Below are 24,707 nucleotides of genomic sequence, written 5' to 3'. Positions count from 1 at the left end.
GGTAGCGTATAAGAACATAGTGTGATACAGGAGGGCCAGGGAGCAGTGGTAGAGGGGAAATATATATGCCCTAGGCTAATTAAGGTGTGGTTTCCTGTAGACTAGATAGGGTTGCTACAGGTTAATTGGAGCACCTGTAGTCAGTTAAGGCCCTGTCAGAAACACAGAGGCAGTCAGAGGAAGAGGAGGAAGGAGAGAGGATTGGAGCTTGGAGGTATATGTGAGATGTGAAAGACCAGAGAACCAAAGTAAGGGAGATCCTGCCCAGGCAGGGCGGGAGACTCCCTCCCCGAGCGTCTAAGGACCGAGGGTAACCCCACCCAAGGCGGAAGAGTGTAAGAGACCTGCAGGGGTTGAGAGGGGCTGGGACTCAGAGCGAGGAGCAAACCCAGACCCATCCTGCGCTTCCCTCCTCTACCACCTTCCCGGGCCACTAGTGGGGCCCTTGGCACTCAAGAGCAGGGGCAAGGGGTGATGTCTTAGCGCCTCCCCCCCCCCCCCCAAGAAAAGCGCAGGACAAACATCAGCCATCTTGTCACAATAGGTAGAGAAGAGCAAATCTTACCCATTGCATTTGAGATTCCTTCCATGTTTTTAAGGATCTATGTGCAGCACAATATTGTTGATCCAACAGGTTTGTGTATAAGCTGTTTTTCGTATCAGATATGTAGCTATGGTAAAAGATCTCCTGTTACATTTGTTGGGGGTGTTGTCAGTGGAACCAACCTATGCAGGGAATTTTTTTTGCAGAAGTTCCTTCAGATCTTAACTTATCTAATTCCTGATGATTAGGTTTGTAAAACTGTCTGCAGAAGGTAAGCTCTTCCCTTCTGCAGTAAGGGACATGAGATCATTGATGAAGGATGCATGAGCATTGTTTAAGTAAATGAAAAGCATCAGTCTATAATTTATTGCCACATGTATTTTTAATTGCCAGTCTAACCCTTTAACCTGAATACTCGCTAACTTGCAATTAAAGCACTAGTTTATATAAAGCAAGTAGACTGTTTTGATTCCTTCTCACACCATACAAACATGAGTATGTGTTAGTGGGCTTTGTACACTGTATATATCCCCTTATGTGTATTTAAATTTCAATTGAAAATTATGCTGTCTAAAATGTAATTATGGGAATCAAGCTCAGCTGCTCAAGCAACCCAAACTGCACTTGTCCATTGGATAGTCTGTTTCTTTGGGCTGGTTTTGAAACACGTTCATGAGCTTTTCTACCAAGGCCTTTTGTAATAAAATGTGCTGCATTTTGGAAGCTTGGTTGTAGCTGTAAGTTCCATAGATAAGGCTGTGACCATATACAGGAATGTCTGCCCTCGTTCTAGAATCTGTCTACTTGGAAATCTAACTTTGTTTTTCTTTTTTTCTCTGTTATTGTTTACTTGATGTTCTTGTCCCTTTTTTGCCTCTGTTTTGCTCAGGTGGCTTCGGTGCTGCTCCAGTGTTTGGCAGCCCTCCCACTTTCGGGGGGTCCCCTGGGTTTGGAGGGGTGCCAGCATTCGGTTCAGCCCCAGCCTTTACAAGCCCTCTGGGCTCGACGGGAGGCAAAGTGTTCGGCGAGGGTACAGCTGCAGCCAATGCCGGAGGATTTGGGTAAGCCAAAGAGGGTCTAGGGATTGGGAAATCAGTGTTCTTGTTCTGTCTGAAACTGTTATGCTTCATTCTGTATCCTATAGATTCTGCAAATAAAGAAGGGTCTAGAGATCTAGGGTTGATCACTGAGCAATGGGCTTCCTCATTAGAAAAGCCCACCTGAAAGGAAAACAGCAAAAAACAGTATTTTATGATTCCGACCATGCTGGCCCCAATGAAAGTAACAGGTTCTCATTTTAATTTGGGAGCTATCATATTGAATCCTAGAATACAGAAGTGAGAGAGACCTAGGCCGTCCAGCCCACGTATCTGAGTGCCGGTGTGTTTCCTATTTTCACTTTTGTTAGTACGCATTCCAGTCTAGTTCTAAATTTGCCAAGCAAGGGGGATTGGAATGATAAATGTTTAATCTCTAGAATCCATCCCACTTTTGGGGTGGGAGAGAGATTTTGAGAAGAGTTCAGTATCATAGCTTATCCCTGCACAGACCCTACTAGTAATGTGTGGTCGAGTCCAGAGATGGAATACTGATTTTTACCTTTTTTTTCATCTTTGATCACTTACATGGCACTGAAATCTTCTCACAGCAGACAGCACTTTATTTATTCCCAGTTTGACCTAGCAAGTACATGGTTTCAAACCTTGTGAAGCTGCAAATGTTCCACCCCACACTTTAGAGTTGCTGGAAGATACCTAGCTTTCAAGGCGACACTTTCCTGTATGTACACATCCCATAATAATAATCAGTCCCAATCATTTTCTGCAGGGAAGTCTTGGAGAACTGTCTGTCTGCAAGATCCAGTGGAAAAACCACCCAGCCTTTATTTTTTGCACTCTGTTGTAATTCCCTCAGTCTCAGTGTTTGCACATCTCACAAGTGTCTGCGCTGGGTTCAGAGAGGAACCACCTTTACATAATACATCTCAGTATTTTCCATCTTCAAGATGGGTTTGCTAATGTTAAGTAGTTAATTCTCAGCACCTTCATGCGGTGGTCAGGTGTTCTCCAAGGCCCACTGTATTCCGTGGCAAGCTCATTGTAAATTCTGCTGCAAGATCCCTGAGTTTTGTAGTACTGAGTGCAGCAGACTGGAGAGTCTCTTCAGATAAGCTAAAAATGGAGGGGTTTGTTTATACAAATCTAAAAGCAAACACAAGGAATATTGCACTAACTCTATTTAATTGGATATTAAACTCAATTTATGTTGCTCTGCCATAGTGCTTCCAGTTGCTATTGTGCTACAGAATTTTGTATTGAAAACACACATGCACCAAATAGCTAATGTCAGCAGCACTGAAATTTCAAGTCTCATCATTAGGATTCAGAGTTAACATCTCATTTTTAGCAATGTTGCTATTCACATCTCAATGAGAGTTCTTATTGAAGGAATTGCAGACTTGGGAAGGAAGACTTCAATGGCTTGCACGCCGTTTTCTTCACAACCTTAGAAGCTAGAAATTTAGGCAGCTTTGTAAAGCTTATTCCAAGAGATTGTGTCCCTATTTAAAAAGGGGTGGGGGAATTGGGTGTCCAAATTCCCTAGGAAGCATTGAAATCCCACCCTAATTGGGCACAACTGATTTAAGCCAAACTTTTCCTGTCAACCCCTTCTTTCCTGCAGTAGTGGAATCTGTGCCTCCTCTCCTCCCCCTCACCCACATTACAGCACAGGGGTGGGTGGGAGGGAGAGAGGTTGAAAAGCTGAAATGCAAGTAAAGTCATTTGCCCAAGATGGTGGAGGTAGCATTAGTACTCAGCTCCTTTCAGTCTTGTGCTCAGCTCATTACAGTGCTGCAAACTCAGTCACGTGGTTAGTTGCATCATTTCTCAACAGCTTACATTGCTTTGAGGAAATGCAGCAAAAAGCAGCTTCGGTTTCTTGATACCTGCAAAGTTCTTTATCAAATCTAAAGACAACTTGGGATGGGGGCGGGCGTTCACGGTCACCACTTTAATGTCAGTTCCCTCCAAATTCTCAATCTCACAGTGACGCTGCATGAGAAAATCCCCGAAAAACTGGGAGAGGAGTTGGTCAAAACCAGATTGATAGGTTAACGTGTTAACAGGTGGCGTCTCCAGCTCTAGAAATGGAACTTACGCTGTTAAAATAAAGTCAATGGCAATGACTTGTAATTTTTCTATTCTTACCTCTCGTCTCTTTCAACAGCCTGTAGTAGTAGCTGAAAGATTGAGGCAGTTAAACCACAGGTTTCTTTGTTGCTAATTTTATGTCCAGTTCTTTTCATAGCTAGTAGAGATGGTTTATTTGATAGAGGCACAGAGCCTGCGGAGAAAGAACAGTCATAAAAACCTTGACAAACCCTGGCCCTTCCTCCCCCTCTTAAAAAATACTAAGAAAAGCAATACCACATTTCATTTACAATCAAGAGCCAGAGCCATCTGCAGCTAGCCACATCAACAATCCTATTCAGGGCTGTAAGTGGCTAGCAGGCTTAAGTGTTGAAAGGCAAAGTGACTGAAATGCCTATCTGAATCTAATACCATATATGGAAACTACCTGCATAGACAACTGTCTCTTAAACAAAGAGAGCAAGGCAGAGAGGATTACTTTTTTCTTTATCAAGAGAATTGCATGCAGCACTTCTGCAGGGGCTGTCTCTTTTCGAGATGTATGTTTTGATGCTTCAAAGAATATACCCTTGATCTGAATGGATGGAGAAGTGGATTAATTCACTGTCAGTTCAGACTGAGCTTCACAAATGAATGGAACTTGCTGGGCTCAGCCTACTGCCTACTTGACGTTTTATCAGCATCAGGAAACAAGCACACTGTTTAACTTGACTAGCATTGCTGGCTGCATTACTCAGTACTGAGATGCATTATCAGAGCTTTGTGATGAGAAACTTGGATAGCTCCTGCCCACACTATTCCCAGTTCCAGATACTATATCTGTGGTATAAGCCTGTTGTTTTCAAGCATAAATATAACATACGAAATTGTGAGAGGGTGTTGGTGCCAGTGCCAGTGAGAACCATGTTAGATGGAATTATGGCATTTCACCACTGGCATTGGTGCCAGTGAGAACCCTGTTAGATGGAATTATCATGGCATTTCACCACTGGTGTTGGTGCCAGTGAGAACCATGTTAGATGGAATTATGGCATTTCACCACTGGCGGTGGTGGGTTATTTTTTAAAAAGGAAATATTTGCCTGTACAATGCTTGGTTGGATGGGATGAGTGGGGAAGGGTAGATCTGGTTCCTCTCTATAAAGCAACATTTGAGTATAATTTTTTAGACCGTCTGTCCCCAAAAGCTATAAAGTTAATAATACAAAGAGGTAAATAAATTAAGTGCTCTAACAGGTAAAGTGAGAGAGAAGTGTCAGTCAAGGGGAGGTTCAGGAAGGAAGCAGAAGGATGCATACTTCAAAATAGAGAGGAGAAGGAAATAAGGCTGGAGAAGACTTTATGGAAGGGCAGCATAATTCACTGAATAAGGCACTGCCCTGGGAATTGAGACCGGGTTCCAAATCCTGGCTGTGTCATACCCCTTGCTGTGTGACCTTGGGCAAATCACACAACCTCTCTGTCTCTGTTTTCCGCCTCTGTAAGATACAGTAATGATGCAGCACTTTTGAGCTGGATGGATAAAAAGTGATGATGGTGGAGGGTGATATATTATATTTCCCATGATGGCAGGAGTTGGGATTTCATGGAATGAAAATGCACCACAGTTGCTTGTCATGTGTTGAGTTGAACTTTTTCTCCATGTGCTCACTTCTTGTTTCCTCTGAAGGGAAGGTGGGCAGAGGGGGGATTGTAGTACTGTGCAAAATTCTTAGTAAAACCAAGAAATAAGCATCTCTCAGTGAGTGGGTATATAATAAAAGAGGTTCTGTGGGTTTCAGGGGGGTGAGGGCAAACATGTGGTCTTCCTTTATTGAGCGATGAAATATTTGTGTGTGTTTTCTCTTTGAATTGCAGTTTTGGTGGCACCAGTAACAATGCGGCATCATTTGGCACCCTGGCAAATCAAAATGCTCCTACATTCGGGTTGCTGTCCCAACAGACTACTGGTTTTGGCACACAAAGCAGTGGTTTCTCTGGCTTTGGGTCAAGTGGAGGAGGTATGAGGAGCTGAAATGTCCCTGTCAGAGAGTGAAGTGGGAGAGACCTAGCTTATCCCTGTGCCTGTCCTCCTCAGAACTCAGCTGTGATCTTGCTCCCATTGCCTGTTGTTCACCAGTTGGGGTTTACGAAACTGGGAGTGGGAGGGGAATTGAAAGGTGTATTTTTTTTTCCCTTTCTGATTACAATGAATGCATATTTCAGTTTCCTATTTGGTTTTACCACAAATTTGGGAGAGCGAAGGCTAAACAGGCATCAGGTGGCTCTCTGCCAAGAAATCTTAACTGGCAGAATCCAAGAGAACACAGCCAGCCCTGTGGGGCCCTGAGCCTTGCCACCCGGGGCTGAAGCCAACGCCTGAGCAATGAAGCTTTGTAGGGGCCCCTGTGGTGTGGAACCCCAGGCCGTTGCCCTGCTTGCTACCCCCTAAAGCCAGCCCTGGCTTTTACATGCCAAAAAACAGTTGTGACACAGGTGGGGCATGGAGTTTTTGGCACATTTGTGGCAGGGGCTCAGAACGAAAAAGATTGACAACCCCAGTTCTAAGGGAATATGGGAGGGTGACCATACAGTGTATTGCATGCATTCTTTATGCCTTTAACAATAATCCTCCTTTAATCTTGCATTTCTCTCAGGCTTTGGCTTTGGATCATCTAACTCGTAAGTACCCATCACTGCCTTGTATCTGATTTTCATTAAACATCTAAAAAGAACTAGAATAGAAATGCTAGGTGATGTGTGAAAGGAAGCTTTGGAAAGCACACTAAAATGCTAACCCTAGTTGAAATTTTAAGCAGTAAAGGAGGATTCTTATTTCATTCACTCTCATTTCTCCTTTTAATGGTATTATACACAGCTCAGTAGCTAGATGGCAAGTTTCTTGATCGTGTGCTTTCCTGTGTAGTTAACTGAAAATTGTCTTGCAGGGGATTATGTAGTACTTCTATCTCTTGGTCGCAAAATGCATAGTAGGGATAGGTAAATATTTATCCCTATCATAGAAATGGAAATATGGTGCAAAATACTAGATCATCTTCCTGATCTAAATTAGGCTTTATTGTCTAGTGGTTAGAGTACTCCTAGGAGGCAAGACTCCTATGTCTATTCCCTACTCTGCCACTGAGTTGCTGGGTTGCCTTAAGCAAGTCATTTAAACTTTGTGCTTCTGTTTCGCCATCAGTAGAATAAACATAAGCATATCTACTTAACAGGTACGTTGAAACAGTGTTGTTAAAGTTCTCTCAGATCCTCAGTTGCAGGAAGTGCCAGTGCATTCTATTAAAAAAACTTCCAGTGGCACATTGATTGGTATGGAGGTTCTTGGAAGCTTTAGAGATTTTCTAGACTGATATAGATGAAGAGGGACTCTAGGTTTCACTGTTGTGTTGTGCTGCTGTTCACAGATCCACCTCTGGGTTTAGTGGTTGGAGAAGCTGAGAGGGGATGTTCATGCTGTGGTCAGCCTTCCACCCATGCTGTGGTCAGCCAAGTTAGAGCTGCTCCATTTGTGGATCCTCTTCACGATCAAGCATCAGATCATCTTTCTTTTGAAATATCAATTCTACTTTTTTAAAAACACTTAATGCTTATTTTTATGCAATAATTGTTCTTGCTCTTTAATAAACTGTTTTATCTGCTTCACTGTGGTTTGTGTGGAAGAATTTTTCAGGACGTAGCCAGAAAAAACAAGCTTGCATTATACCAGCTCCATTTGGATTGGATATAGATGCTGTGAAAGGATGCCTCTTGTCCAGCCCACTTATGTAAGAAAGAAGAGGCTGTATTGGCCAAATTCAGTCCTTGGTCTAAACCAGTGCAGCTTTCATTGAAGTCAATGGAAGTCACGGTCTTTTTTTATGACAGGGCTAGTATATTTGACTGATCAAGTGACAGCTGTGTATGCTCACCTCACTGAAATGCCAAGAATCATGGGTCCAGTCTGAGCCTGCTGGGAAAGTAGAAAGTCAGTTCAGATGAGAAATTAGGAGAGTGCAGCACAAATACTATTTGTGGCCATGCTCAGTAAAGTGGTGGGGAGCCAGGGCTCTCTCCTCTTCATTTTTTTGCAAAGCCTGCCATAAAATTGAGTACAATTTATAGGAAAGAGTTTTGGGCTTTGAATTAAAAGTATGAAATCCATCTAGAAGCACAAATGCTTTTCATCTTACGGATTTGGGCATTGGATCGTCCTGTCAGCTACACTTTTACCAACCTCTGTGAGAGATTTTTCTTAGTGGCACTCTGCTCCAGTCAGTAACATTTGTGAATTTGCCTTGTATGTGTTTACTTGAAAATATTTAGCAAATGTTTTCTAAGCATGCCTTGAAGGCATCCAGAAAAACATTTGCTCTCTATTTTAATGCATCTGACCTCAATGAAACCCCCAAGTGATGTAATGGATTTTGTCTGCACTATGAAAGATGCATTTGAAGTAGCAGCTTGATATTAGTTTGATGTGTTGTACTTTGTCCTGTTACTGTCAGTATAATACAGTGATTCTAATAGGATGCTTAGGAATAGGGAATGTAGCAATGTTTCAGATTAGAAGCTTTCTAATGTTGTTTTAAATAGATGTGCAACTGTATGACAAAATGTCGTTTTGGGTGACATCTGGGAGCAGAGTTGCTTGTTGAAATGATAGCTTTGTGTATACATGCAGCAAGGAAGCTTTAAGTTAGATGTGAGGGAAAACTTTCTAACTACAGACACTCTCCAACTTAAGCAAGCGTTCCATTCCGGAATGCCTTGCATAAGTTGGATTTTGCATAAGTCAGGAACGTATACCCAACAATTACACTCCCCAAAAAAGTACGGAACTTTTCCATTAGTTGGGTTTGCGTAACCCAGGAAGCGTCTGTATAAGGATAGTTAAGTACTGGAATAGGCTTCTAAGGGAGTTGTAGAATCCACGTCTTTGAAGGTTTTTAAGAACTGTGTAGACAAACACCTGTCAGGGATGGACCAGGTATAAGTGGTCCTGCCCTCAGCACAAGGGGCTGGACTAATGACCTCTCAAGGTCCCTTCCAACCATACATTTCTATTGTTCTGTGGCTGGCATTGACTTTATTTTTACTGCATCCAGTTTACAGCTCTGCAGTTAAGGCAGTATCTCATATCAGCAGTCCCCTGAAAAACCCGTTTTCAGGGGTTCATAACTCTAATTGACGTGCAGTCCTAGCAGTTGACTCTGCTCCCATCCCAGCTGTGGAAGGTGACCCTCGTGTGTCTCTACAGTGACACCCATTTGTCAACTAGGAGTGACGCTGGGTAAGTTCAGTTTAAAGGGGCAGGCATAGAAATGCAGGGTTTGTAGTTTAATGTGTATAAGAAAGGGGAGGCTTTTGTTAGATGTGAACAGGCTTTTATGAAGCTGTAAGCACTACAGCTCTACTCACACCCTGCATGTCATGACCCACAGAAGGGGAAGTAGCGCTGTTTTAGCCCCTCTGGTACTAATGCTGAAGTTCCAAACAAATAAGGAGATGGGGTATATATCAGATAGCTTAGAGCTTGGCATCCTTGCACGGTGCAGCTCCTTGACTACACCCAGTCTCACCAAGCTGAATTGTGTTGCCCCCGTCCCTGTGGTTTCCTTTGCACTTATAAATAGAAGCGGGTTTGGCTCAAGTGGTTGACCTTAAATTCTTTGCATTAATCCCCCATAGCTGTGGCATGTGACACCTCCTAGCAAGGCCGTATCAGCTGTGCTCCCCCAGATAGCTAACAAATCACTTGCTATGAAGCAGATTGGCTTGGTAAGAATGCGAGGCTGGCATGTTAAGCCATTTAGAGTTCCTTTTTTAGGATGATGGGAGCAGTTGGGAGTCGTCCCTGCTCTTGCTCAGTACCTGTTTCGTTCCTTTCTGGGTGAAAGCGGAGTGGCAAAAGGATTGCTTCAGGCTTCCCTTAAAAGAAAACACCTGTGGTTTTATCCTGACTGCAGCAACCCCACAATCTTAGTGATCATCTGCTGGAACAAAATGGGTGGCACCTAACACCTGAGAGTGGGTAGACCTCCTGTTTAGCTATGTAAGAAGCAAATTAGCCCAGAGAAGGCTGTGATTGATCCTTGGCTTGCAGGAATTACGTGCATTTTTATCGGATGGCTCGAGGACTTGGCAACTGTATATGGAGCCTTTCACTTATAGCTCAGTGCACTCCAAATCCAACCCAGGCTGATAGTCGCCGAAAGTCATTACCATTTGACAGCTGTTAGGTGTCCTGTCTGGGAGCTGATGGCTTCTGTCCAATTTCTAGTGGGCAGGTGTTCACATCAGAGAATAAAGTTACTATCCCAGTTGGCACCCTTGTTGGCAGTCCTACCAAAGACGCCAATGACTTAATGGCACTTGAACTTCCCTAGTTCTGTTGCCTCAGATTGGCTAATCCGTAAATAGCCATTAAGCTCAGGAGAGCATTTACCCCAGGGATGCCTTGAAGGTGACCTGCAAAGGGGGATAAACTGTGGTTGTGCTTTTGTTTTTTATGATGGAGAAAGGCAGTCTGAAAAGTTTTTGTCAAAGGTGTTTTTTTCCTGCTTTGTTTTTTACCTTAGATATTCAAGTCTATTTTGCTTGTGCAGTATTCTGAATCCTAGGCAGAGGGGTCCCAATGGTACCTGTGAATGGTATTCAGATGTCTGCACAGCCTGTGACAAAATGTGTTAGAGACTGAAAAATAAAACCCTGTCTCCTTGGTAAGATGCAGTGATGTGAAATAGCCTCTTCCTATCAGTATATTTGAAGAAGGTGTCCAGCCAGGCTGGGGCGAAACCAGACTGGGTATTCCTTTTCTAAGGTCTATAAAAAAGAGGGGGGGCAAACCTTCCTTTTTTGAAGGAGGTTCTTGTTACATCATAAAGATGCACAAAAGACTCCAACAAAATTATTTTCATTTCACCTTTAAATGCTGCACTGCATAATGTGCTATCCCATTTCTACTCTAGCTTGCTTAAAATACTAATTTCCTGCCTACAATAAAGCCCTTCTGGATAGTCAAGATCAGAGGAAGTTTGGGCACCTTTCAGATATGAGATGAGGGGGGAGTATTCAACCATCTGTTTTTTGCTGGGGGAGCCGGACTTACCAGGAGACTGGCCTGTAGTTTTAAATGCAAAACCTCCTTCTCTGGTCATGATAGTGGGTGAGGGAGAGCCTGGGACAGGTTTACATGCCTTGGGAGACAAGTTGCTGTTTGGCTTTCTTAAATGTTCCAGTTGCTCCTTTCCTTGGTGTACAGGAAGCTGTGGTGTTTCTGGAGTTCAGCAGCAACCAGTCTCATCTGGCTGCTCCCAGCAACTGCTGGGAGAAGGTGTGACATTGCTGCAACTGCCCACTTTTGTGAGAGCCATTCCACTACTTTATAAATAGAAACCCTTCTAGACAAGGTCCTTGACCAGAGATTCCCAGCATTGTTTTCAAACCTTGGAGGGATTTGTGAGGCCTAAAGCAAGAGCAGATTTCCAGGCCAAGTCACACTTGAGTGCCTGGTGGGTGGGGGGGTGGGGTGGAGGGGCAGGTGTTGCTGACTGTGTTTCTGGTAAGCTGTAGCCTGAGAGTTTGGTCCACTCCCCTCATACTACTTAGCAACACTTGATGGATCCTGAGTGTTATCTCCACTCCCTATCTGTTCCCAAGTGCATTGATGTCACACATATACCCAGGATGGGGATTTCTTAAGGAGGTAGATTGCTGCTCGCTGTGCCACGCCGATTCATAATTTCCTTCTCTAGGAGCAGCAAAGAATCCTGTGGCTCCTTATAGACTAACAGACGTTTTGGAGCATGAGCTTTCGTGGGTGAATACCCACTTCGTCAGATGCATGTAGTGGAAATTTCCAGGGGCAGGTATATATATGCAAGCAAGCTAGAGATAATGAGGTTAGTTCAATCAGGGAGGATGAGGCCCTGTTCTAGCAGTTGAGGTGTGAAAACCAAGGGAGGAGAAACTGGTTTTGTAGTTGGCAAGCCATTCAGTCTGTTTAATCCTGAGCTGATGGTGTCAAATTTGCAGATGAACTGAAGCTCAGCAGTTTCTCTTTGAAGTCTGGTTCTGAAGTGTGTTTGCTGCAGGATGGCCACCTTAAAGTCTGCTATAGTGTGGCCAGGGAGGTTGAAGTGTTCTCCTACATGATGCCAACTCTGCCCACATATCTACACCAGTGACACCATCACAGGACCTAACCAGACCAGCCACACCATCACCAGTTCATTCACCTGCACGTCCACCAATGTAATATACGCCATCATATGCCAGCAATGCCCCTCTGCTATGTACATTGGCCAAACTGGACAGTCTCTACGAAAAAGGATAAGTGGACACAAATCAGATATTAGGAATGGCAATATACAAAAACCTGTAGAACACTTCAACCTCCCTGGCCACACTATAGCAGACCTTAAGGTGGCCATTCTGCAGCAAAAAAAACTTCAGGACCAGACTTCAAAGAAACTGCTGAGCTTCAGTTCATCTGCAAATTTGACACCATCAGCTCAGGATTAAACAAAGACTGAATGGCTTGCCAACTACAAAAGCAGTTTCTCCTCCCTTGGTTTTCACACCTCAACTGCTAGAACAGGGACTCATCCTCCCTGGTTGAACTAACCTCATTATCTCTAGCTTGCTTGCATATATATACACACCTGCCCCTGGAAATTTCCACTACATGCATCTGAAGAAGTGGGTATTCACCCACGAAAGCTCATGCTCCAAAACGTCTGTTAGTCTATAAGGTGCCACAGGACTCTTTGCTGCTTTTACAGATCCAGACTAACATGGCTACCCCCTGATTCTTGACACCTTCCTTCTCTGGCAAAGTCACAGGCTCCCAATCTTCTCCCTCTCTCCCCCTCCTGCTCCTCTCACATACTCAAGTGGGTGTCAGAAGGCTCCAACCTATGATCCACTTACAGATATGCCCTTGAACCAGAGTTCAACAATACTGTGTTTTATAACTGGCCTCAGCTGAATTAATAGGCTCCCAGGAGAGTGTCACTAAGGTCTCAATCCCTGGGGAGGAGGGCTCTGACACTTTCTTCCAGATGCACCTTCCTAAATTGCAGGTACCAGGGGGAGTTCACCCATGGCAAATACTCTGAATTCATGTCTTTGTGGAAGCTAGTACTTAAACAGGTGGCCAAAGAGGCAGGAGGAAAGCACCAGCTGGAGGAGTGTGTGAGAGGAGAGTATTGGATGGGAGGAGATGTCTTATTGCCCCACTTCGCTACTAATAGCAACCTGCTATGATTCAGCTTTAAGGTAACTTTTAAACATTGGTTAAGCCTGCGATCACACTGCAGGCACCACCAGTGGCAGCGGGGATAGTCCAACGTTGAGGGGACCTTCTAGGTCAGGTCATGAAATATGGAGCTGGGGAATTTTGCTGTTGAGATGAACGAGGCTCTGATTTCACCCCTAGTGTTCCAGGTTTGAGCCACCACACCACGTTCTAATTCTAAATATCACAATGATCCTTCAGTCAGGAGGGCTGAGTCTCTCTCAGTTAATGCCACTGTTGAGTGACATACTAGTCTAGATCCCAGGGGAAGGGCGAGTAACAAAGTCAGCTGGGAAAAGTAGCTTATTGCTGCTGCCTGTTCCTGTTTTCCAATTCACATGCCATCTCCTCTAAAGCTCCATTTCACTTGGGGGATCCCTGGATCCAGGCATCTGGCGCTCCAGCTGCACAGCCTGTGCTAAACCATGGGGAGCTCAGATGCTACAGCAATGGGTGTAGTATAAGAACCTAGATGGATGAATATTCAGTGCATGTGAACAGGTGAGTGAGGGGTGTCCACATGGATGAGATTCCCTCCATCTCAGACTTTTGCCATTCACACGTAGTAGAAGAAACCAGCTGCTTTCAGGAGCTGGTGCTCTGCCCTACTTTGTTTTTCTCAATCCTTGCTAACTTATTTTATCCTAAACCAGGCAGCTGGAGAGAGTCAACCAGTATGTCAGGGAGGGCAGTGCCAGGGAGACAGGAGAATACCGAGTTAGAGCCCTAAGTAATAACTTAGTTCTGCTCTTGTAGCTGTAGGGCCAGGTTTTCAAGTGCTCAGCATTCAATGGGTCTCTTGAAAATCTGTCCCTGAGTGTGGATGCTGGAGCAGTTTTGAAAACTTGTCCCGGGGTGTCGTCATGGACTCAGATTTGGATACTAAATAGTATTCGCAGCAACATGGGAAAAGATTGAGAGCTTGTTCTGGGTGTGCTCAGGCCCTGTGCACGGTTTTATTCGAAGTTTTGTTTTTTGATTTTAGTTCTCGAGATAAGGGATCAATAACCCTCCTGGAGCCAGGCCTAGCAAATTCTGTAGAGACACGGTGTAAACTTCCACAAACAGGTCAGTCAGTGTGTCTCAGGTCAGTGGGCCCCCTGCTTTTCTCATACCAGATCCCAGTCACCTTTAGGTTAACCTCTTATTCCAGTCCTAGACCTCTACCAACACACTTCATTACTGACAGTATTCTATCCCGCCTGCCATTCCAGTCCTGGGGCACTTCCAATATCAGCTCTCCAGCTCCTTTCTAATCATGAGCAAAGGTCAGTTTGCATTTGGGTTCCTAGAAGGCTGATTAAACCTCTGCACCATTCAGGCCATGGCTGTATAATGCCTCCTGTTTGAAGTTACTGCCCCATGCCTTCTGCTGGTGGTACATGGCTGGTGTCTGAGAAGATGATACACGCATCCATCCATGCTTGGTGCCAGCGTTGGGTCTGTTGTTTTTCCTGAGCTCCAAATGGTTCCTGAATGAAAACTAAACCCTTCAGCAAAGAGAAATCTTTTGATCGGGCAGCTCTGCTAATTGCTAAAGCTAAATAACAAGGCCACTTACAACTACATTCCTCTGCCGGCAGAGTCTGAGCAAGAGGGGGGATGCTAGGCATGGGACAGGCAGGAAAGCCACCAAGGGTTGGAGGAGGGGTGAGCCACCTACCTTCCTTGGTTATACCTACCACATGCACATCAACTCTAGCTGCAGACCCAGAACCACAGAGCAGTGTTGCATGGATTTAACATAGGCCACGTCTCAAAAGACAGTCCCTCTTGTTGCGGGCTCCACTGCTTAACAAGGACCACAGTGGTATGCACCCTTCAATGGTAAGTCAGAGAAGGCTGCTGGGCTTCCAGTACTGACAGCCATGACTGGACGGAAATGCACTTTAATTGACTACAGAGCTCAGGGTGAATGGTCATTTGTAAATGAACCCTTTGACCTTCACTCAAGTTTATAACCTCAGCCACATGATATTGGGATCCAGCGTCAGCACTGCTCCAGCTGGTGTTGCGCTGTCCGGGGGTGGGGGGAAGTGAACTGCTGTGGTTAACTCAGCAGCTAGTGCTGCCTTCCCTCCCACTCCCCGTACTATGGCTGCAAGTTGGACATGAGGCCTTCACTGGTACTCGTACGTTAGTAGCCCTCAAATGACGTTGCGGTGATGCAAGGGTTTGAGTTGATTTGTAAGACCCAGAGGCCAAGGTGACACTTTATTCAGCACTTCCCCTTAGCTTTCATGCATCTTGCCCTTGTGCATTGCTCCCAGTGTTGCATACAAGGAAATACTGTCCTGCATGAGGCCTGGGCACGGTTTTCATGGTGGGATAGAGGTCAAGTGGAACCGCCGGGCTGGAAGGGGGAGGCAGCAGCAGCTCAGAGTTTATAGACAAAACTGATTCAGCAGCAAAAGGATCCCTCTTCCCTCCCACCCCGCCCACCGTTGGCAGAAGCAGTGGAGCTTGGTCAGAGGCATGTTTAACCTCCCGGCGGGATGCTAATCTCTAGCCCATGCACGTGTGTACGTTCAGCATGTTTTGTGGGGGAGCGTGAGAGGATGGGGGACCTTCGGGAAGCTCTTGTGGAGACTGTCCTGTAAATGTCTCCCTTGGTATTGCAGGGTTATTGATGCCTTCCTGGCTGACTCACTTCCATGCTGAATGAGGAGGGAAAGGGCACCAGCAGACCTCTCTAGCCTAGCCACAGGGATCCTGCCCCATGACTCCCCTCTCCTGGGACAGCCTTTTCTGTCAGTCTCAGCTAGAGCTAGAGCTGTCTCCTTTTTAATTAAAGCAAACTGTCAGCTCCCACACCAAGGACTTGAGATGACTACGCTACCCTGGCTGGAGAGGGAACAACTGTGACCTCACGAGGAGGAGAGAAGATGAGGATGCTGGATTAGTGTGATAGTGTTGTCCTAAGGCAAATCCAGCCAGACCTCATTCTCTGGTTTTATTTGCAGGTGGGAGGTTTGGACTTCCAAGTATTTTGGCTGTAAATGAGCCTGAAACCTCCAAAATCAAAGAATAAACCCTGGGTTGATTTTTGAGGGGAGGGGCATGAATTACCCCAAAACTATAAATTGCTTGAGGTTCAGATCTGACAGAATTCAGACTGTGCCATAATCTAAGACCTGAGGAGAGAGGTGTTTGGGGGTCAGGTTGGTTGAGTTGTTTTTTTTTTTAGTATTGTTGCAGGAAGCCAAAGGGCTCCAGTTTTTACTTCCCCATAAAAAACTGGCTCTATTATAAAGGTGACGCACCAAGTTTTAGCATGGGAGAGTCGGGTGGGAAAATTATAACAGTTGTTATGCCACTTTTTTTAGTTAAGTGCACAGAACACACAGCACTCTGAATTAAAGATGTTTCTGGATTCTGCAAACCATCTCTGAACTTTATGGAAAAGCATTTGTTTTAAAACATAACATTGGAAAGGAAAAGCAACATCTGCAGCTGCTGCACGTCAGAGGTCACCACGGCAGAAGACAAAGCCCAGCCTGTGACAGCAGATGGAAGGTTACTGAAAATTGGTTCTGAGCAGCGCCGTGGAGATAAATAGGAGACTTCCACTAACAACTGAAAAGTAATACAATCTGAGGCATTATTCTGCTTAAAAAAAGAGGTCATGAAATTACGAACCAAAGTGGTGAAGAACAGAAACTAGGCTCACCAGCTTCAATGCCCCGTGTCCCCGTGGGCTGTGGGGAGGGGAAGTGTCCCTGTTCTTTGAGTGGAGGCGCTGCACAGTTAGCCTATGGTTAGTTCACTTTATGGTGCAGGTGTGTGGCCACATGGCCAATCCTCATGCCATCTTCTGTAACCAGTGACTTGACTGCAATTCTACTTTCCCTGACAGCATGTCTGGCCACGTGAACAAGAGTAAGAGCTGCTCTGGCCTGGAGCATTGTTGTTACTGGTGACCTCGCAGGGAAATAAGTGTTTGGTGAGAGCTGGAACCTATGAGTTGAATGAGGCTGCTACACATTCCTCCAGCACCAGCCAGGGCTCTAAAATGCTCAAGGGACCTGTTGACTCCTGACATCAGTTGCTAAAGGTGACCCTGCAGCCTTTGTAAATGACACGTCCAGCCTTGCGATCATCATTCCTTTTCATTCCTCTGACTTGCATTTTCATTTAGCCCAGGGATGGGGGAGTCCTGGCAGAGAGCTTTGCCTCCCTTTTCACATGGCTTCTGGTCTCACACCCCTACCACCTGACCCCCTGACTACTTCTGTAACCAGAGGATCCTGTCTCATCTTGGTGGGCTGTGATGGATTGATTATTTATTTATTTTTAAGTTTTCTGCTGCACTTCTCAACCTTGGCAATGAAAAAAGAGGGTTGGGCTTTTTTTTTTTTTTTAAGATGCTAGGGGGATTTAGGGGTTCAGCAATGAATGCTACAGCTGCCTCTGCTGCTCTTTTTCCCCAGTTCTCCTAGGGAAATATCTGGACTCTTCTATACATACAGCAAGTGACTGGAGCCTTTCACCTCCTTAAGTGTGTAGCCCAAAGCAGCTGTGAATAGACTGGTATCTTCCCCCCCTACCCATGCCCAGAAAAAAAAAAAAAAACCTGGGACATCTAAATTTAACCACTTATCAACATGGAAGGCTGGAGAGTTTCCACTGTGGAAATGAATCCCACTTGGAACCTGTCTTCTTTTCTGTTCAGTCTCCATCCCTGCAAATTCCTGTGACTAAGCCACAGCCTACAAAATACTTTATTCCCCATCTCCTCCCCAGCTGCATACTCATGCGTCCACAGCATGTTATTTTTTTACCTACATGCTTGTTCAATGTCATGATACTCACGCTCAGTCACGGGTATATGTCCATACAGCCAGTAGCTTCCTGTACACAAATACATGATGCATACCTTGCACACGGCCTTGTAATAGTGTGAGAGATGCTTTGGCCCTCAAATGGTTGACTGCAGTGTAGAGTATAAAGGTGCTTGCTATGCTGATTGCTAAAGGAGCCCAGGGAGAGAAGCAGGATGTTTGAGGATAGAGGGTTTAGAACTGAAGGCCTGGTCTATTTGTCCTGGTGCCAAATGTCTGCTGCCATAAGAACGGCCATACTAGGTCAGACCAAAGGTCCATCCAGCCCAGTATCCTGTCTGCTGACAGTGACCAATGCCAGGTGTCCCAGAGGGAGTGAACCTAACAGGTAATGATCAAGTGATCTCTCTCCTGCCATCCATCTCCACCCTCTGACAAACAGAGGCTAGGGACACCATTCCTTACCCATCCTGGCTAATAACCATTCATGGACTTAACCTCCAGGAGTTTATCTAGTTCTCTTTTTTAAACCCTGTTATAGTCGTAGCCTTCACAACCTCCTCAGGCAAGGAGTTCCACGGGTTGACTGTGCGCCATGTGAAGAAGAACCTCCTTTTATTTGTTTTAAACGTGCTGCCCATTAATTTCATTTGGTGGCCCCTAGTTCTTAGATTATGGGAACAAGTAAATAACTTTTCCTTATTCACTTTCTCCGCACCACTCATGATTTTATAGACCTCTATCATATCACCCCTTAGTCTCTTTTCCAAGCTGAAAAGTCCTATCCTCTTTAATCTCTCCTCATATGGGACCCATTCCAAACCCCTAATAATTTTACTTGCCCTTCTCTGAACCTTTTCTAATGCCAGTACCTCTTTTTTCAGATGAGGAGACCACATCTGTATGCAGTATTCAAGATGGGGGCATACCATGGATTTATATCAGGGCAGTAAGATGTTCTCAGTCTTATTCTCTATCCCCTTTTTAATGATTCCTAACATCCTGTTGGCTTTTTTGACTGCTGCTGCACACTAAATGGACATCTTCAGAGAACTATCCACGATGACTCCAAGATCTCTTTTCTGATTAGTTGTAGCTAAATTATCCTCCATCATATTGTATGTATAGTTGGGGTTATTTTTTCCAATGTGCATTACTTTACATTTATCCACATTAAATTTCATTTGCCATTTTGTTGCCGAATCACTTGGTTTTGTGAGATTTTTTTCAAGTTCTTCACAGTCTGCTTTGGTCTTCACTATCTTGAACAGTTTAGTATCATCTGCAAATTTTGCCACCTCACTGTTTACCCCTTTCTCCAGATCATTTATGAATAAGTTGAATAGGATTGGTCCTAGGACTGATCCTTGGGGAACACCATTAGTTACCCCTGTCCATTCTGAAAATTTACCATTTATTCCTACCCTTTGTTCCCTGTCTTTTAACCAGCTCTCAATCCATGAAAGGATCTTCCCTCTTATCCCATGTCAACTTAATTTACGTAAGAACCTTTGAGTCAAAGGCTTTCTGGAAATCTAAGTACACTATGTCCAGTGGATCCCCGTTGATCACGTTTGTTTGACCCTTTCAAAGAACTCTCGTAGATTAGTAAGGCATGATTTGCCTTTACAGAAACCATGTTGACTTTTGCCCAACAATTTATGTTCTTCTATATGTCTGACAATTTTATTCTTTGCTATTGTTTCAGCTAATTTGCCTGGTACTGACATTAGACTTACTGGTCTGTAATTGCTGGGATCACCTCAAGAGCCCTTTTAAATATTGGCGCTACATTAGCTATCTTCCAGTCATTGGGTACAGATGCTGATTTAAAGGACAGGTTACAAACCATAGTTAATAGTTCCGCAATTTCACATTTGAGTTCTTTCAGAACTGTTGGGTGAATGCCATCTGGTCCCAGTGACTTGTTACTGCTAAGTTTTTATCAATCAATTCCAAAACCACCTCTAGTTACACTTCAATCTGTGACAGTTCCTCAGATTTGTCACCTACAAAGGACAGCTCAGGTTTGGGAATCTCCCTAACATCCTCAGCCGTAAAAACTGAAGCAAAGAATTCATTTCGTTTCTCCGCAATGACTTTATCGTCTTAAGTGCTCCTTTTGTGTATCGATCGTCCAGGGGCCCCACTGGGCATGTAGCAGGCTTCCTGCTTCTGATGTATTTAAACATTTTATTACCTTTTGAGTTTTTGGCTAGCTGTTCTTCAAACTCCTTTTTGGCTTTTCTTATTACACTTAGGAGCATAAACACTGCCAAATTTTCTATTTACCTCACTAGGATTTGACTTCCACTTTTTAAAAGATACTTTTTTATCTCTCACTGCTTCTTTTACATGGTGGTTAAGCCACGGTGGCTCTTTTTTTTAGTTCTTTTACTGTGTTTTTTAATTTGGGGTATACATTTAAGTTGGACCTCTATTATGGTGTTTTTGAAAAGTGTCCATGCAGCTTGCAGAGATTTCACTCCAGTCACTGTACCTTTCAATTTCTCTTTAACTAACCTCCTCATTTTTGCATAGTTCCCCTTTCTGAAATTAAATGCCACAATGTTGGGCTGTTGAGATGTTCTTCCCACCCCTGGAATGTTAAATGTTATATTATGGTCACTATTTCCAAGCGGTCCTGTTATAGTTACCTCTTGGACCAGATCCTGCGCTCCACTCGGGACTAAATGGAGACTTATCTCTCCCATTGTGGGTTCCTGTACCAGCTGCTCCAAGAAGCAGTCATTTAAAATATCAAGAAATTTTGTCTGAATTTCATCCTGAGGCGACATGTACTCAGTCAACATGGGGATAATTGAAATCCCCCACTATTATTGAGTTCTTTATTTTGATAGCCTCTCTAATCTCCCTTAGCATTTCATCGTCACTATCCCTGTCCTGGTCAGATGGTCAATAATAGATCCCTACTGTTATATTCTTCTTAGAGCATGGAATTACTATCCATAGGGATTCTATGGAACATGTGGATTCATTTTTACTTCATTTGATTCTACATTTTCTTCCACATATAGGTCTCCCCCTGCATGACCTAGTCTGTTTTTCCGATATATTTTGTACCCTGGAATGAGTGTGTCCTATTGATTGTCCCCACTCCACCAGGTTTCTGTGATGCCTATTATATCAATATCCTCCTTTAACACAAGGCACTCTAGTTCACCCATCTTATTATTTAGATTTTTAGCATTTGTGTACAAGCACTTTAAAAACTTGTCACTGTTTGTCTGCGCTTTTCTGATGTGTCAGTTTCTTTTTTATGTGAATGTTTCTCATCTGATCTGGCCCATACTTTATCCTCTTCCATCCTCTCCTCCTGACTAAAACTTAGAGAATCTCTATCAATAGACTCTCCTCTAAGAGAAGTTTCTGTCCAATCCACGTGCTCCTCTGTAGCAACTGACTTTCCCCATCTCTTAGTTTAAAAACTGCTCTGCAACCTTTTTAACGTTAAGTGCCAGCAGTCTGGATCCACTTTGGTTTAGGTGGAGCCCATCCTTCCTATATAGGCTCCCCCTACCCCAAAAGTTTCCCCAGTTCCTAATAAATCTAAACCCCTCCTCCCTACACCATTGTCTCATCCATGCATTGAGACTCTGAAGCTCTGCCTGCCTACCTGGTCCTGTGTGTGGAACTGGAAGCATTTCTGAGAATGCCACCATAGAGGTCCTGGATTTCAGTCTCTTTCCTAGCAGCCTAAATTTGGCCCCCAGGACATCTTTCCTACCCTTCCCTATGTCATTGGTAGTTATTTTTTAGGATGCCATGGGGATTTAGGGGTTAGCACTAGATAACTCTAGACCTAATGACAGGGTCTGTCCAGTTTGAGCTAAAGCATCCGGCTTGGTAGCTGGGGGCCTTACTAGACTCTCATCCTCTGTGGGTTGGGCACAGAAGGGGGTTGCTGTGGTAATGCAGTCTACAAATTTACCATAGTCATAAGCTCAACTGCTGAAAAGTGGGCAGAGGTTCATGAATGGTCACAATGAACTCTATCACTGATTAAGGAAAGCTGTGAGGAGACAAACAGACTGAATTAATTTAAACAGAAAGGCTCAACTGATACCACCCAAGGACTGTTGATTATGATTGGTAAACAAGCGGAGCAGAAATCAAGCAGCCAAAATTGGTATCTTGGAAATCAGGCCTAACTGGTGGACAGAGTAAGGAGCACATGTGCACCCACATCTACACAGCAGCAACAGTTTCCTTTGTGCCCTTTTTATGGGCATGTGTGGGCAAGCCACCGAACTGCCTTGCTGCAGTCACAGAAAGACAGTGTGCACGAGAACAGGTGTCTTTGATCTGCCAGGAAATAGCCAGCACTGCAGGGTGGAACCTCTTGCATAGAACAGGTTGGGCCTTTCTCAGACTCCTTGCTGAGAAGTCCCTGCCTGGCCTTGCACCTTTGGCAGCAGTGAGTGGTCAGACAGCAGTGGGTTCTGCAAAAGGGGAAGTGATGATCCAAAACTAGATGCAAAGACGTATTTCCTGAGGGGGGTGGGGAACCCACAGTGCGGCTAGCTGAATGTCAAGAGGAAGTTGCAGTTGACACCTAGGCAATGCCACGAGAGGTCCTATTGATTAATCTATTAGCTTAGAGCTGTTGGCCTAAAGCCCAGGGCCCTACCTTCTCCTCGGACACTTTCCTGTTGGATTAGGTGCTGCCTTTCTTCTTGAAAAGTAACGTGAATCCTAACAATGACAAGAGTTGGGGGTGGGGGAGGGGGGAGTTATGGAGACAGATGGAAGGGGAGTAGGTTGAAGTTATTCCTATAGACCAGTGGCTCTAAAATTATATCCTGAAGTCCCGCAAAGGTCTACAAAGCTCTGCTTGCAGGAGTGGCCCTAGGCATTTTTCAGCCACCGCCCTCCTGCATCGAAGCGCCATGCCAAAAAAACCAAAACCAAATCCAGGCAATCAGCACAGCTGCATGGTAACCCCTGCAAGTTGGTACCTAGGGCAGTTGCTCACCTGCCTCTATAGAATGGCCCTGAGTGCTTGGCAATGAAAACCACATCAGGTAACCAAATTGTAGAGAAGCTCAACTGGTGTCTACCCTGATGGGTGCTCCAGGCTAGGTTAGCCTGGCAGTTTTATCACAGGGCACATATCAGCCCAGATGGTGGTTAGGGGAGGGTGGAAAGCTCCTCTATTTTTAAGCAGAACCTCCACGGATTGTGGAAATGCACACACAAACAGCACATATGCTGCAAGCAGAGTGTTTGTTTAATGTAGAGATCTGAGCATGAATGCAAACACCATGTAATCTTTACCTTAAAAAACAAAAAACCAAACCCTGCCCCCAACCACTCCGGCAGACTTGTTTGAAAATTCCACTTTATTTCTCTCCATTATAAAAGCAGGGTTTTGTTTTTGCATTTCTGTTAAGTGTCCAGACTTGGTACATCTTCATTATGTTTTCACAGTATCTCTGCAAGACCCCAAGGACGGTTCATATTGCTGCAGCATGAATGTGGGCAGAATGCTAGAGAGGAACCTCTGCTACGGAGTCTAAGGTAATCCTTCTCTCCCCCCGCCAAAGCACCATCCTAATCCAACTGCCTTTCTCTGAGCTCACTGCAGGCTCTCTGCTGCTTCTTGCATTGCTAGCTGGTTCATATAAACATAATGAAAGCCGGGAATGGAATCCATGTGCCATCGCTCACGTGGTTTGCTAGTGAACAAGAAGCCATGAAGTCCTGCCTCCTTTCAGTGTGCAGGAGATGGAAGTTAACATGAGGGCCCCCTTGCTGTTTCCATCCTGGTCCCTCCACAGCTCTGCCCATCCACTGTCTCCTGACCTGCATCAGAGACTGGCACATTTCAGCTCATGCACTGGCTTGGAGCCACAGAGAACTGCCCATCATGAGAGGACTAAGATGGGATCACCAGAGCTACCCCACACTCATGTTGCGCACTAGATCTGTACCCAGAGGTGCAATAGCTCATGTTTTCAGCAATACCCAGCTTTAGCTCTGCACTTCCTTCAGGACACGTTCCTCGTACAATCCCATCAATTGCTTGGCTACCCTAATAGAGAGGTAGCTGTATTTACTGCTGCTGATCGCAGCCACTCAGTGCATGAACTGGTGCCCTGAAGATTCAAGTACCAAAGGGGAGGCTAAGTGCTATGTACAGCAATTCTAAATATATGGCTATTGAGTTATTAACCAGCCATATAAATAGTGGTGTGCATAGCACTTTTCATTTCCAGCTGCCACCCCTTTTGTGTTGGCTCAATCTGTCCTCAGCAGTTTTCGTAATGGAGCAGCATTGGAAAAACATCACTTATTTAATCACAAAGCATGAAGTCTTAAAAAGGCAGTGTCCTTTTTCTACACTAGCATCTGACAACACAAAGGGAGGAGGGAGGGATGTTTCCAACAAGCAAACAGGAGAGGCATTCTTGGGATGGAGTGGGAGTTAAAGGCCTTGCAAAGGCCATGCAAAACTGACCCCTGACATGAACCTTCATTCTCACATTTACTGCCCTGCCAGGTCTACTCAGTGCAGCAGGAAAGTCTTAGCAAGGAGGTTAATGTCAAATTGCAGGGGTGTATCCAATCCAGCAAGATAGGTGGTAGGAATCTGGCTTGTTTCATGTACCCAGAGACTAAACCTAATGCCACGCTAAATGGAATATGGCCTGAGGATTCCCTGAATGTGATTTCGGATGAGCAGGAGAAGAAATCTTTCCTCAGAACCCACTGTCTTCACTAGCTTTATGAAGGAGTGTTATGATTTTTTTGTTCTAGAGGTGCGGAGAACCCACAACCTGGACTGAAGTCAAAAGGAGCTGCAAATACTCAGCACTTCAGAAAAAGGCTCAAAATAATGCCAGGCCTGAAGAACACCTCCCCCTTCCTTCCCCAGCGTGCACACATTAAACTTTGGGGCTGCTGAGAAATGGATGCAAGCTTCACCACTTG

At 44.7% G+C, this 24,707-nt stretch overlaps 1 protein-coding gene and 1 long non-coding RNA gene across 9 annotated transcripts in view; both read left to right on the top strand.

The window, feature by feature from the left end:
* NUP214 (nucleoporin 214) overlaps positions 1 to 7,337 on the top strand; it is a 75,808-nt gene extending 68,471 nt beyond the window's left edge. For all 6 annotated transcript variants that reach the window (XM_050926082.1, XM_050926083.1, XM_050926081.1 and 3 more), the window contains 4 exons: positions 1,434 to 1,605; positions 5,553 to 5,695; positions 6,332 to 6,356; positions 7,100 to 7,337. In XM_050926082.1, coding sequence (XP_050782039.1) covers positions 1,434 to 1,605; positions 5,553 to 5,695; positions 6,332 to 6,356; positions 7,100 to 7,133 — 374 coding nt within the window. In that variant the 3' untranslated portion in view covers positions 7,134 to 7,337. The remainder of the gene's footprint in view (positions 1 to 1,433; positions 1,606 to 5,552; positions 5,696 to 6,331; positions 6,357 to 7,099) is intronic.
* A 6,625-nt stretch (positions 7,338 to 13,962) lies between these two features.
* LOC127035919 (uncharacterized) lies at positions 13,963 to 24,703 on the top strand. Of its 3 annotated transcripts, XR_007769961.1 has the most exons (5): positions 14,679 to 14,799; positions 15,594 to 16,729; positions 16,829 to 17,026; positions 23,205 to 23,294; positions 24,534 to 24,703. It is a non-coding gene; the product is annotated as an uncharacterized LOC127035919 (long non-coding RNA). The 3 variants fall into 3 exon arrangements; XR_007769963.1 differs by lacking the exons at positions 14,679 to 14,799; positions 15,594 to 16,729 and adding an exon at positions 13,963 to 14,040; XR_007769962.1 differs by lacking the exon at positions 15,594 to 16,729.
* Positions 24,704 to 24,707: the final 4 nt, after the last annotated feature.

Source organism: Gopherus flavomarginatus, chromosome 17, assembly GCF_025201925.1.
Source record: "Gopherus flavomarginatus isolate rGopFla2 chromosome 17, rGopFla2.mat.asm, whole genome shotgun sequence".
Classification (NCBI taxonomy): domain Eukaryota; kingdom Metazoa; phylum Chordata; order Testudines; family Testudinidae; genus Gopherus; species Gopherus flavomarginatus.
Note: the sequence above shows the minus strand (reverse complement) of the source record. Positions and strands in the feature narration are given on the sequence as shown.